Source organism: Carcharhinus amblyrhynchos, chromosome 12 (genome assembly GCF_965287045.1).
Source record: "Carcharhinus amblyrhynchos chromosome 12, sCarAmb.v2.hapA, whole genome shotgun sequence".
Taxonomy (NCBI): domain Eukaryota; kingdom Metazoa; phylum Chordata; class Chondrichthyes; order Carcharhiniformes; family Carcharhinidae; genus Carcharhinus; species Carcharhinus amblyrhynchos.
Genome location: NC_137335.1, coordinates 48,973,253 through 48,985,958, shown reverse-complemented (window position 1 = coordinate 48,985,958; position 12,706 = coordinate 48,973,253). Strand labels below are relative to the sequence as shown.

The 12,706-nt window shown below is 40.4% G+C and overlaps 1 protein-coding gene across 4 annotated transcripts in view; it reads right to left on the bottom strand.

Annotated features, from left to right (window-relative positions):
- Positions 1–4,474: 4,474 nt before the first annotated feature.
- lpgat1 (lysophosphatidylglycerol acyltransferase 1) overlaps positions 4,475–12,706 on the bottom strand; it is a 100,326-nt gene continuing 92,094 nt past the window's right edge. For all 4 annotated transcript variants that reach the window (XM_080200489.1, XM_080200488.1, XM_080200486.1 and 1 more), the window contains one exon: positions 4,475–9,097. In XM_080200489.1, the coding sequence (XP_080056615.1) occupies positions 8,943–9,097 (155 nt within the window). In that variant the 3' untranslated portion in view covers positions 4,475–8,942. The remainder of the gene's footprint in view (positions 9,098–12,706) is intronic.

The window sequence follows — 12,706 nt, the reverse complement described above, 5'->3', positions numbered from 1 at the left end:
ACGCAAGCACAGGGAGAATGTGCAAACTCCCACAGAGACTGGTTCAAATCCATGTATCTGCACAGCAAACAGTGATAGTCACTGAGCTGTCATGTTGCCCGTCAGATGTCCTGTTTAAGCGTACACTAACGATGTGAAGCACTAGGCAACTCTCGAAGCAACATCCAAGAGCAGCCCTCGCACGACCCACCGCATGTATGCCCCTTGTTGGACAACAAGGCAGACCGAATCACCTGTGGATGTAAGAAAAAAAGACATCAATCAACATACACAACTTATACAGACATTCACAGAATCCCCAGAAGCTCAAACGTAAGACAGGTGAGCCATAAAATATGTTGGACAGTCAATAGGAATCTAATGATTCCCAGGAACAGCCTGAGGCTCTTGATCCTTATTTAGAACAACCTTTTGTATCCCTCCATCTCTAATCCGCTCATGTGCCTATCTAGGTAAGCCTTAAACAACTTTAGCATGCCTGCCTCCACCACCCTCTATATGAAAAACCTCCAACATCTAAATTATACCTCGCCCCTCTCACCCTAAGCCCGTGGACCCTCGTAATTTTCGTATCCAATCTGGGAAAACGCTTACCACTGTTCACTCTATCTATACCCTTCATAATCTTATAGATCGCTATTAGATCTCCCCTCATTCTCCGTCTTTCTAAGGAGAACAGCCCCAATTTGCCCAATGTTTCCTCATAGCTAAGTCCTTCCATACCAGGCAGCATCGTGGTAAACCTCCTCTGCACTCTCTCCAGGGTCTCCCCATCCTTCCGGTAGTATCGCGACCAGAACTGGATGCAGTACTCCAAATGCAGTCTAACCAATGTTCTATACAACTGCAACATTAGATGCCAGCTTTTATACTCTATATCCCCTTCCTATAAAGGCAAGCATACCTTCTTCACCACCTTGTCCACCTATCCTGCCACCTTCAAGGACTTGTGTACTTGCACCCCTAGGTGTCCCTCTGTGTTTCTATACTCTTAATAGTCCTACCATTTATCGTATAACCCCCCCCCCAACATTATTTCTTCCAAAATGCATCACCCCGCATTTATCTGGATTAAATTCCATCTGCCATTTCTCTGCCCAATATACCAGCCTATCGATATCCTGCTGTATTGCCTGACACTGCTCATTACTATCAGCATGTCCAGCCATCTTTGTGTCATCTGCAAACTTGCTGCTCACACCAGTTACTCTCTCTTCCAAGTCATTTATGTATCTTACAAATAGCAAAGGGCCCAGTACTGAGCCCTGTGGCACACCACTAGTAAACAGTCTAACAACACCAGGTTTTAGTCCAACCGATTTATTTGCTAGTAAACGCACTAGCTTTTGAGGGGATTCCCTCTTCTTCAGGTGAATGGAGAATTCTGGCCTCAGACAGAGCATATGAAGCACAGCTGTCTGTCATATGCCACGAAGCAGCATACTGGCACCATGGTTAGCATGACAACCTCACAGCACCAGAGACCTGGGATCGATTCCAACCTTGGCAAACTATGTGCAGTTTGAATTTCTCCAAGTGTCTTGGTGGGTTTCCTCCTGTGATCTGGTTTCCTCCCACAAAGATGTGCAGGTTAGGTGGATTGGCTTTGCTAAATTGCCCCTTATTGTCCCAAGATGTGTAAATTACTGGGATTAGTGGGGGTAAGTGAATGAGATATGTGAGAAGGGCCCGGATGGGATGGTCTGTTAGAGTCATTGCCGAATGGGCTGAATGGCCTCCTTTCCGCACTGTAGGGATTCTATGATTCTAATTTTGTTGCTACTCTAATCTGCTATCCTGTTCCTGGGGGGAATTCAGCCTATTATGTCCACATTGAGTTGTCCACAACAAGCTGGCAAATGATTTGGTGTGTGGTAGGTACCCTGGAGAAAAAAAAGGGACAATGATTTTTAATCTATTAGTAGAATCACAGTGATGGTGGGTAGGGTGAATTGGCAAGAAATATATTGATGCAATTCACCACAGGAAGAACAAGGGAATGTTGCAGCAGCATTGCTACTCATAAGGGTGCAGTAACAAGTGTTGCATTGTGCCTCTGGGCATTCTTCAAATAGACCCAAGGACAGCTGTGACCTTATTGAAAGAATTCAAGCCAGAGACAGCTGTAGGAAAATTGGATTGGATTATGGTATGCAGGGGGGGAGAGAAAGAGAGGTGAGAAATGGAAAGTGGCATGACAGGAAATTGGCCAAGAGAAGAAACAAAGGGAGATGTAAACTGTGGGTTTGTGTTTGGAGCAGCAACTAAGACACAATTTCAGATACTCAGGAATGGCAGCAATTTGGAGGGACAGAGAGGAATCGATGTTGAATATCCAATTAATGTCTGTAGTGGGCTGAAGTTCACTTTTGAGTATCATTCAAGGTCTGGACATAGTTGTAGAGAGGGTGTGAATCCAGTTGTTAAGGGCACTTGAACATCAGTGGGCACATAGCTAGAGGCTATCTATTGGAATGAGGGCAAGAAAGAGTGTAAAGTTGACCACAAGCTGGAAGAGCTTGATTCAGGGATAGTGGAAATTGGCCTCAATCCTTTCAGTTACCACAGATATGCAGTCAAAATAATGTATCAATAAGCCTATGCCAGAATTCAGAAATACTAAATGCTTTATTCCCAGGAGGATATGTATGGATAACCTACTAGTGATCAGATCCTGGTCCCTGTACTATCCATAATTTGTGAAGAAAACAGAAGTACATTTATCAGCACACTTCAATTCACCATTGCTTTTGTCCTGTATATAACATTGTGCTCTAGAACAAGGGTGTCACTTTTCACGATTTTATACTATGCCAACATTCAGAGTTGAGTTCCCAGGTCAACATAGCAGGCATAGATAAAAGTTTCCAGCAAGCATCTGGCTCATATTCTGGAGGCAAATGAAAGATAGTTAACATTCCAGGGATGTTAACTCATTACTCCTGCTTTAATGCTCTTCAGTTGATGTAGCTGTGGTCAATTAGGTTGGTGGATTGCACTTCATGGTTGTTTGATTAACAACTGAGACTAGACAGAAGTTAAAAAATGAGATTCTGCCCCCACATATTGAGCAGAATGCAGTCGAGATAAACCAAATCATTGAGTAGCATTCCTTGCTTTTATGTTGCGAAAGATAGTTTTTCTGACTAAGCTAAGGTGAGGGGAGCACGGTGGTTAGCACTGCTGCCTCACAGCACCAGGGACCCGATTCAGTTCTGGCCTTGGATGACTGTGGAGTTTGCATGTTCTCTCGGTATCTGCGTGGTGCAGGTTTGATGGATTGGTCATGCTAAATTACCCCTTGGTATCCTAGGATGTGTAGGTTAGGGAGTAAGTGGGGTAAATACATGGGTTTATAGGAATAGAGTCTGGGTAAAATGCTCTGTCAGTGAGTTGGTTCTGACTCGACAGATCAAATGGCCTCTTCTGCCTCATAGGGATTTTACGATTCCCTGAGGTAACAGAGTCTGATCTTAATTGTTGTGCTGAGGGTTCACTTTACCACGGAATAAAGCACCTTAATGATGTGGTAACTAAATCCGCAAAAATATAAAGGCATGAAACATCCAGGCCTGATCACATGGGGATGCTATTGTTACATCTCTGGATAAGCTATTGTATAAGTAAACACAGGACAGTGTTGGTCAAGCTGAATAATGGTAAGATGCTCTGGATGCCTACATGACTGACACCGCTGAACCAACGAAGGTGGACATGAATCAGAGATGATTAACCTGTGGCTCAGGTCCAATGCAGCCCTGAGCGCTTGCAATTCAATCCTCAAAATCTAAACAAGGAGGATTACCGTGACCTGAAATGTTAACTGTTTCCACAAATTTCATATCCGTGAACATTCTTAGAATTATCAATGACAAACCAACATGAATTCAGAAACCTATTTCTGTGGGAACCTGCAGTTAAAGATTGGGGGGGTGGGTGGGGGGAGATGTGTGCGATGGAAGAGACAGGAAGAGTGGCAGGATGATTTCCTTTCAGTTAAATACATGAATGTACAAATAAAGCTTAAAATGGACTTTTCCTACTCTATTAATAACTGTGGGTATAATTAAGCTGACAGTCTTCCAGATTCTTCTGTTTAAGTTAAAAGACTTTAACCATAACATAAATGCTACAACTCAGTTCTTTAAAACAGGTTAATAGACAATCAGAATGAACTACAAACTGTCTTGTCTGAGGGTAAAAAAATTTATTGATTTTGATTAAACTAGCAAATATGAATATGGCTACACTGATTCATTCTACAGCTTTTCCCCTTAATAGTGGAGTCTGAGAGAATAAAATTTAAAAATATCGATCTCTGCCTTGAACTGACCAACATTCTGTCAGGCACATGTTACTGTACACAACATGCCACCTAGTTATGAAACTATTTCCCCATTAATATATCTGCCTCATAGGGATTTTATCAACATGGCAGGCTTGAAAAGTTCACTTTAGAAATGGCAAAGTAGTATTCATATCAATACATTTTTAATGTAATATTTTATTAATATCCCTTCTGTGCATATTTTAGTATACAATAGTTGTAAAACAATGAATACAATTAGGTACAAAGATTATCAAGAGTTTTTGCAGTTTGACATCGACGGTAACCTGGTCGAGGATTTATGTACGAGTTAAGATTAAAAACATTGTAAACAGCATGTTTTAAAAGAAAATGGCAAGAGTAAAATTCAAACACCTGTCAACTATATTTATGCAGGACTCATAGAAAATAAACAGCAATATTTAAAATTCATTTGTTTCAGGTTTGTAGCATTAACTTTTTTTTTTGTAAACTCTCTGGAAAACAAACAGTAGTTTTAGATTTAATATTCCCATCTGTGGTTTTGAATGCTTCCTGTTGAATTGGTACATGCCTGGATACGGAGTCTTGTCTTTTTTTATCCATTAATGTGGGACTTTTACAGGAATTTTTAATTTCTTCACACAAGAGATTAATATTCAGAACATGAAATATTTTACAAGAAAAATAGTGTGAACTAGCAGCATTACTTCAGCAAAAACACACTTCCAGAAAAATGGATTCCACAAGTTGCCAGGGAGCAAGGGGAGTGAAATATTTTTCAAGGAAAATTCGGAGGGGTGGGGGGAAACGGCTATTAAATCTAATGCCATTTTCTCTATCACTTCCCCGACCTCAATGAAATAAATCTTTATATATGAAAGTATAAATGTGAAGTGGTAAGATTCTCCCCATTTCTGTGGGGATCAATGTCATTAAGCAAAATGAAAATTGGAAAAAGTATACTATAAAATAACACACTAGAAGTACCTACCATGACCAGACACAAAGCTAATTTCCTCATTCTTTATAGCTCCGCTATAAAAGTTAACTGCTCTGGCTTGTCTCCCAGCTAAATGAGTCTTTGATATTCCAATCTTTTTTAGTGGTACACGCCACCACTCCCTCAAATCCATTTTTTAAAAACACAAATCAGAGAAGAAAATGGATGGATTGGTGAGTAACTGATATTCAATAAAATTTTGAAGGGCCAAAACCTATGTGGATGGAGATATACAACATTTTTATATTAGCTGCAGACTTCCAAATGATTCTCCTTTCTGAAATGCTGTAGCCAGATCTATTTATAAAAAAAATCCCATTACTGCACATTTTAACCCATTTATATATTTGTATTTGTTCTAATGTGTTTCCACATTGCATGTTTTGAGTAACTGTAAGAGCCAATATTGAGGCAATTACAGTCATCCTGGTATAGGTGTTGCGGAAAGGTGTTTGGATCGCAGTTATGAGTTCCAGGTGTCCAGAAGCTAGGCAAGAAGAGGGATTCCTCTGATGTAGTGTAAACCAATTCAGGACAGGAGTTCCTGCAGTACAAAGACCTGAAAGATGAGCTCAAACCTCAAATGTTCAGCCACACCAAATAATGTAATTTTTGTTGATCTGTTCCAGAAATTGGGGTTGTGGTGGGAAAGGACAAACTTTAAGTTCATTTTTGTTGCTTCAGTGAAATTGAACAGTGGACACACATCCACATTAGCCAGTATAGGATGACTGAACTTTGAAGGCTGGAGTGTATTGATTGATTTGTGAATGATGTGCGGATTGCCACATGAAAACTAAAGGAAAGAGAAAATTAGTCCACAGCGCGATCCAGGTGAGGTGTCAAGTTGGTTTCTGCCCTCCATAATCATTGGTTCTACCCATAAGAAATGCATTGTTGCACTGTCTTGTTACCGAGAAATAGGCCTGACTAAGGTTATAGCCAGTGCAACTCCATTAAGAATGCTCATAGCGATTATTAAGAAGTAGCAAAAACTTGGTTGTATTTATTTCTAAAATAAAACCCATATTTGAACCTTTGGGACACCATTGATGTATTAAACAAACAATTTCAACATTTTTTCTACTTCTTAAAGCAGAAATACAGACACTTTAAAACATACAATCTCAAGTCATGTAATGTAATTCAAGAACAAAGGCCAAACGTGTTAGAGCCTCATACCTTATATACAATGACTTAAATAAAGAATTAATTATTCAACAAGTCAGACTTGTTTCTTTACTATGTGTGTTGACAACCCCAAAATTATAAAAGCAAGAATACAGTACTGCCTTGTGGCATATAGCAGGCCTCAGCAACTAATTTCTTATTACTTTGATATCTGTAGTCTCCTGCTGCAGCTTTACTGTAGCACACTGCTACTTGATTGAAAGAATGAGAATTTCAGACAAGTCAAAGTAACAATAATTAATACTGAAACAAAGTACACCAAACAGGTAGCTGTTTGAAAAAGGTGCAATACACTCAGACCAGCCAATTCAATTTTCAATAATTCAGTGTAACCAAGATTCAGCTGATGCATGACAATGGGTTATGAAGTTCAGAGTTGTCTCCTTACAAAAGGCAACACAGGGATCGGAGGTGAGAGAAAAATAGAATGATTACATAATTTTGTCATTTACAGATTGAGTTTTGCAAAAAATTCAACATATGACAATCTGCTGTAGTTATATTCTATAATTTCTCTTTTTTTTTCAAACTATGCCATATCACGTTTAATAAATAACTCCCTTTCACCCATCCTGTTGTGTTTTAAATTGTTGCAACTCTGGTTTCGAAGGAATGCTGTTTGAGCAGCTTTCATTCAGGGGTTCCAAACTTCTCTATTAAATATTTTACTTTATGATGCATACTCATTCATAAGCACATGCTGACTGGTCACCAAATAGTACTTTTAAATTGCTGGCTGGTCAAAATAGGGCATTTATCTTTTTGATGGCTGTCACCTCCATGGTACCTTTTACTGCAGTAAAGAACAGGAAGCATTCTTCACAACTTTACTGCCAATTTAGTACAATACTTAACTGACTGGGTGCACACTTGAAGGGAAAGGGTAGATATACAAATGGAACAGAGTGCAACAGACCACGTGTTCCCAGCAACATAAATAAGCACAGATATCTCCTAGGTTCCTAAAACACCTAGGCAGGAAGGAGGACTTTTGCAAATGCACTTCCTTCATTTCTGACTGGAAGGGGAAGAACACCAATTAAAGATTCGTTTTGTCAATGTTTTACTTTTTTTTTTACATTGACCATTTTCATTTAAGACACACATCTTAAATATACCAGTGTGTCTACCTCCAGCCCCAAAAAAACAAAATACATAGTAATGCATCTTCCCTTTTCCTAAGGTGAGCCACTTTGCTTACCAAAATGGCCAATGAGCAATGGAACTGGTTTCCTAAATGGGTGGCAGAATCCATGTCAGGCAGTGAAAACTTCACCTTAATGCCTCAGCTGCCAGCCCATTAATTGGGATGAAATATTGAAGTTCAAGAGATGAATCGGGACACAGGTCTTTTTTCATCTTTTGAACAAGTTGTCATGATTTCCAAGCATTAAATTGGAACAACCAAAAATATTTCTTCAAACTCAACAGATTTATGGATCAAAATTAAAAATCATCTGCATCAATTCACACAATCCATCAGTAACATTGACACAATTCAACTAAACAGCAGAATATGTGCAATAAAAGATTCAGACAAATTCAGTGAGTTCAATATAGGAGCAGAGTAAAAGTTATCAGATGTCCTGTACTTTTAACTAAACTGTGAACTTTTTTTTGCTGTTTCTCTTTTGCAACAAATACTTTCCGTGCTGACAGCCTGGCGATTCTGCAACAGCAATGCCTGCAATTGTCCTGAACTAACTACAACTAGCAGCTTCTTACTAACTGTAAGGTACTTCATGATTGGCTACATCACTTTATTTGGTCATTTCAACTAAACTTATACTCAAAATATATCATACATTCTAGAACTAGAATGAAGCATGTTTTCGGCTTTCCTACCTATTTTATCTGTAACTATTTAAATGTCAAAATGTCACAATAAATGACCTGTGAATTTGTGTTGCTTTAGACCAGTAGCCATTTAATGAATCACAAATTATACTGAATTACCGCTAAGGGGAACAAAAACTTTTTACTGCCAAAAATACATAAAACGTGGCAGCACTGACCAGTTTCGCATCTGGATCATATTAATGTGGGGAAAAATAGGAGATATGGGCTTCCTCCTGACAGTCTTGTCTGTTGGCAATTTTGCCTCCTGAAGCAATAGGAAGTGATGGTATGGTTTTTACTGCAACAACAAAGTATTCTCCAACTTTTTTCTCTCAAAGAGGATATCGTAGATATGCAGCATAATTGAACATTGAGGGTTTTTCAAGGACCATGTAAACATGTTAGATCTCTTAACACCAGGTTTCAGACTTGATCTGAATTAATATTTTAAATTTGAGTCTAAAAATCTTGACGAAAAATGACAGGCAACCAATCCATCCTTCTCTTTTTTATCATCCTTCAAGAAACATTTACATTCACACATGGATACTGACATACGTGCTTGGGTTCAAGTCCTAATTCGATGGTTAGTTCTCAAAATTCCTAGAGCCCCAGGCAGTTGTACACATACTGCAGAACGTTATACCACATGTAGCCAGAAAGAAATCCCATTATTTGTACTAGGAAGAGCCACAGTGGGTCAAGGGTCATAGCTCTGGAAGTTGCTGTTGTTTGACCTTTGGGAGGTGGGAATGCTCCTGCGGAAAAATAAAAAAAAAAGTTGTTTTTTTTCCCAGTTTTGAATAATTTGGTAAAAAAGAAACATATTCCGTTTAATTTTAATACAACCCCCTTCCAAAATCAACATTGCTCCTGCCTTCCGCCAATATGATTTTTTTTCCTCCACCCAAAAGAGTAACATGTCTGTGGAGACTTTTAGGTTTGTACGACATGTGAACAGGATACAAACTTCCTAAGGACAGGACTGACATTTCCTCCTTCTCTGAAATGATTCACATGTCATCATCCAACACAGAGTGAGTCATTGTGAGAACAGCAGGAGAAGTTCGAGCACAGTGAGGGATAAGAGAACAGTGGGGACTGAGAGAGAGAGAGAGAGAGAGAGAGAGCCACTACAAGATCAGTGGGAGACTCCAAATCCAATTGCAATGCCAGGTGAAACTGGACAAGTGATTGGTTGGTGAGTATTTTTCTATTGAAGCTCAAGAACTTGCTTCAAATTAGATCTAGGAAATTATAATTTAAATTTGGTTACTAAAGTAGTGCATTTATTAACAGTATTATGGTTTATTAGTAGTAGTAAGGTTTATAATCTAATATTAATGGTAGGGCTGCTCCAACTTCTAGTGTATATATCCTGTGCAGTACAAGAACTCCCAGTGCTTTCCATGTCATGGATAACCATTCATGTAAGAACTGTCATCAGTTGCAGCTGCTTGTGCTCTGGGATCACTGCAGTGCATCTGTGAGGTTTGAGAGCTTCGTGGATAGCACATTTTATAGATGTAGTCACCCTTACAGTTTAACAGTATGCAGGGAGAGGGGGAAATGGGTGACCACCAGGTATCCAAGAATCAGCAGACAGGCAATACAGGAATCTTCCAAGTGCATTTCATTCTTAACTGGTGTCTGATTCTGAATGATCAGTGATGGTTCATAGGGGGAGTGCAACTCAAGCCAGTTCCATGGCACCAAAAATGGTTCAAATGTTCTTCAAATCTTCTTTTTGCTCCCCTTTACAATAATAATAGGAGATACAACAGCTGGGGGAATGGACAGATATTTCTGCGGGCAGGATTTTCTGGCCGTGACAATGATGGGTATTGTCATGTGCAGGACAGGAAAATTTGGACAGCTGTTAAAAATCAACAGCCCTCCAGATTTTCCTGTTTTATCTGTGAAAACACTTGCCGGAGGTTGGGCCTGGAAATCCCACCTCATGGCCGTGGTTGTGAATCCAAGATTGCGTGTTGCTTCCCTGGTGCCAGCGACAGGGATGTCACTGAATGGCTATAGAGCATCATGAAGAAGAAAGATGAACTGTCAGCCATTATCATCTACATCAGTATGGATGGAATGGGCAGAAAGAGGGATATGATCCTGCAGTCAGAATTTAGGGAGCTAGGTAGGAAATTTGCGAGGTGGGCCTCAAAAGTAGTCAGCTCTGAATTACTTCTAGTACCACAGGTGAGCATAATGTGATGATACTGTGCCTTCAAGAAATGTATTTTTAATCCTGTTTCTTATAAGGGGTATATTTGAAAGTCAGCTTTGTTTTATGTGGTGCCAATTTGTCTGGGCAGCAGGCAACTCAAATATTGCGCTATCACTGCAATTATCTTCACTTTCCTCCCCCCTTTAGTACGAGAGAGAGAGAGAGAGAGAGAGAGAGAATGCCTCAGATGGAGCAAGGACAGAATCTATTTGGCTAGAGCTAAGGAACCAAAAAAGGTGCAATTACATTGCTTGGTGTATTCTATAGGTCTCCAACTGAGAAAAATGTAGAGGAACAAATTTGTAAGGGAATTACAGAGAGGTGCAAGAATTATAAAGTTATTATAAAGAGTGAAGGCAGGTCTTTAGCTTTCCCGATGTAGATCGAGATAGTAGTAGTGTAAAAGGCAGAGAGGGGCAAGAATTCTTGATATTCAGGAAAATTTTCTGCCACATTATGCTTTCAGTCCCAAGAGAAAAGAGGCACTGCAAGTCCTTATTCTAGCATAAGGCGGGCCAAGTGATCAAGTATCAGCAGGGAAAGATTAAGGGAACAGTGATCACGGTAACATAAACTTTAGGTTGATTATGTAAAAGGACAAGGAACAATGCAGAGTTAGAATAATTAACTGGGGTAAACCAAAGTCAGTAAGAAGTCTCACAACACCAGGTTAAAGTCTAACAGGTTTATTTGGTAACAAACACCGCTAGCTTTCGGAGCGCTGCTCCTTCGTCAGGCAAGTGGGGAGCTCTGATCACAAACAGTGCGTATAAAGGCACACACTCAGGTTTGCAGAATACTGATTAGAATGTGAGTCTTTACTGCTAAGCAAGTCTTGAAAGTGCAGACAGACAATGAGTGGAGATAGCATTAAGCATAGGTTAAAGAAATGTGTATTGTCTCCAGACAGGATAGCGATACTCCTCATCTGAACAGATCCTCTGTATACGGAGGGTTTGTCCGTAGGGGATGGCTTCTTCAACGTGTTTAGGTGGAAGCTGGAGAAGTGGAGCATCGTGAGGTTATCAGTGGGCTGGCGGTACAGTGAGGTGCTGAGGTGATTATCCTTAATGGAGATGCATTGTCCAAGAATGCAACCGATTCCGGAGAATAGTCCATGGACAGTCTGGTGGTGGGATGGAACTTGTTGATGTCATCATATAGTTGTTTCAGTGATTGTTCTTTCGGTATCTTGTCTGCTTTCCTGCATCTTTGTAAAACTTGATGTCTGAGTCAATATGCACAATCTTCTTGGAGATCCTCTCCACTTGGAGCCGGCAGTTTGCGGTGTCAATAGTAGTCATAATGTAGAGATGCTGGCATTGGACTGGGGGTAAACACAGTAAGAAGTCTCACAATACCAGGTTAAATCCAACAGGTTTATTTGGTAACAAACGCCACTAGCTTTTGCAGCACTGCTCCTTCGTCAGGTGAGCAATCTCACCACGGACTATTCTCCGGAATCGGTTGCATTCTTGGACACACGCATCTCAGCACCTCACTGTACTGCAAGCCCACAGATAACCTCACAATGCTCCACTTCTCCAGCTCCACCCTAAACCCATTAAAGAAGTCATCCCCTAAGGATAAGCCCTCCATATGCACAGGATCTGCTCAGATGAGGAGGATCACAACAGACATCTCCTAACGCTAAAAGATGACCTCATAAGAACAGGATATGGCGCTCGACTCATCGATCGACAGTTCCGACACGCCACAGCAAAAAAAAATCATACCGATCTCCTCAGAAGAGGAACACAGGACATGGTGGACAGAGTATCCTTCATCATAGAATACTTCCCCAGAGTGGAGAAGCTATGACATCTTCGTCAGTGTCTTCAACATGTCACTGATGAAGACAAACATCTCACCAAGGCCATTCCCACACCTGCACTTCTTGCCTTCAAACAACCGCACAACCTCAAATAGACCACTGTCCGCAGGAAACTACCCAGCCTTCAGGAGAACAGTGACCACGACACCACACAACCCTGCCACAGCAACCTCTGCAAGAAATGCCAGATCATCAACACAGATGCTATCATCTAAATGAGAACACCATCCACAAGGTACATGGCACATACTCTTGCAACTCAGCCAACGTTGTCTACCTGATACACTGCAGGAAAGG